At 34.1% G+C, this 510-nt stretch overlaps 1 protein-coding gene across 1 annotated transcript; it reads left to right on the top strand.

Annotated features, from left to right (window-relative positions):
• Positions 1–415, top strand: DI09_608p10 (uncharacterized protein; the record flags this gene model as incomplete). The annotated part of the gene is given in 2 exon segments (XM_013381634.1): positions 1–244; positions 263–415. Coding segments are annotated over 2 exon segments (397 nt in total), but the record flags the coding sequence as incomplete, so codon positions are not given.
• Between the last annotated feature and the right edge of the window lie 95 nt (positions 416–510).

Raw genomic sequence — 510 nt, 5'->3', positions numbered from 1 at the left:
TATAGCTGTAGTTCCAATTCCATTATTCACTAAATTGGTAACTAAGTTTCTAATAAATCGAATACCAATTGATGAGGTATTATTAATACCATTTACTGTACTATTAGAAGACGTACCTGAGTTAGGCGCAAATAAGTTTGTAATTTTATTATTAATTACATCTAACCTTGTAGCGGTAGCTGCTGAGATACTCATTCCACGTGTAGTATTACTAATACCTGTTACTGCTAAAGTAGCGGCATTGGTATTATTATTAATTAAGGAATCAATAATATTATCTTGGATAAAACATAGTGTAGCTATAGAAGGCGAACCCGTAGTAATACCTGTAATCGAAGACGTTCCTGTAATTGCAGCCGTAACACCCGGATGTACCGAGAATGTCAAACGATCAATAATATTATTGATTCCTTAATTAATAATAATACCAATGCCGCTACTTTAGCAGTAACAGGTATTAGTAATACTACACGTGGAATGAGTATCTCAGCAGCTACCGCTACAAGGTTA

The sequence above is a fragment of the Mitosporidium daphniae genome, assembly GCF_000760515.2.
Source record: "Mitosporidium daphniae strain UGP3 chromosome Unknown contig-604, whole genome shotgun sequence".
Lineage (NCBI taxonomy): Eukaryota > Fungi > Microsporidia > Mitosporidium > Mitosporidium daphniae.
Note: the sequence above shows the minus strand (reverse complement) of the source record. Positions and strands in the feature narration are given on the sequence as shown.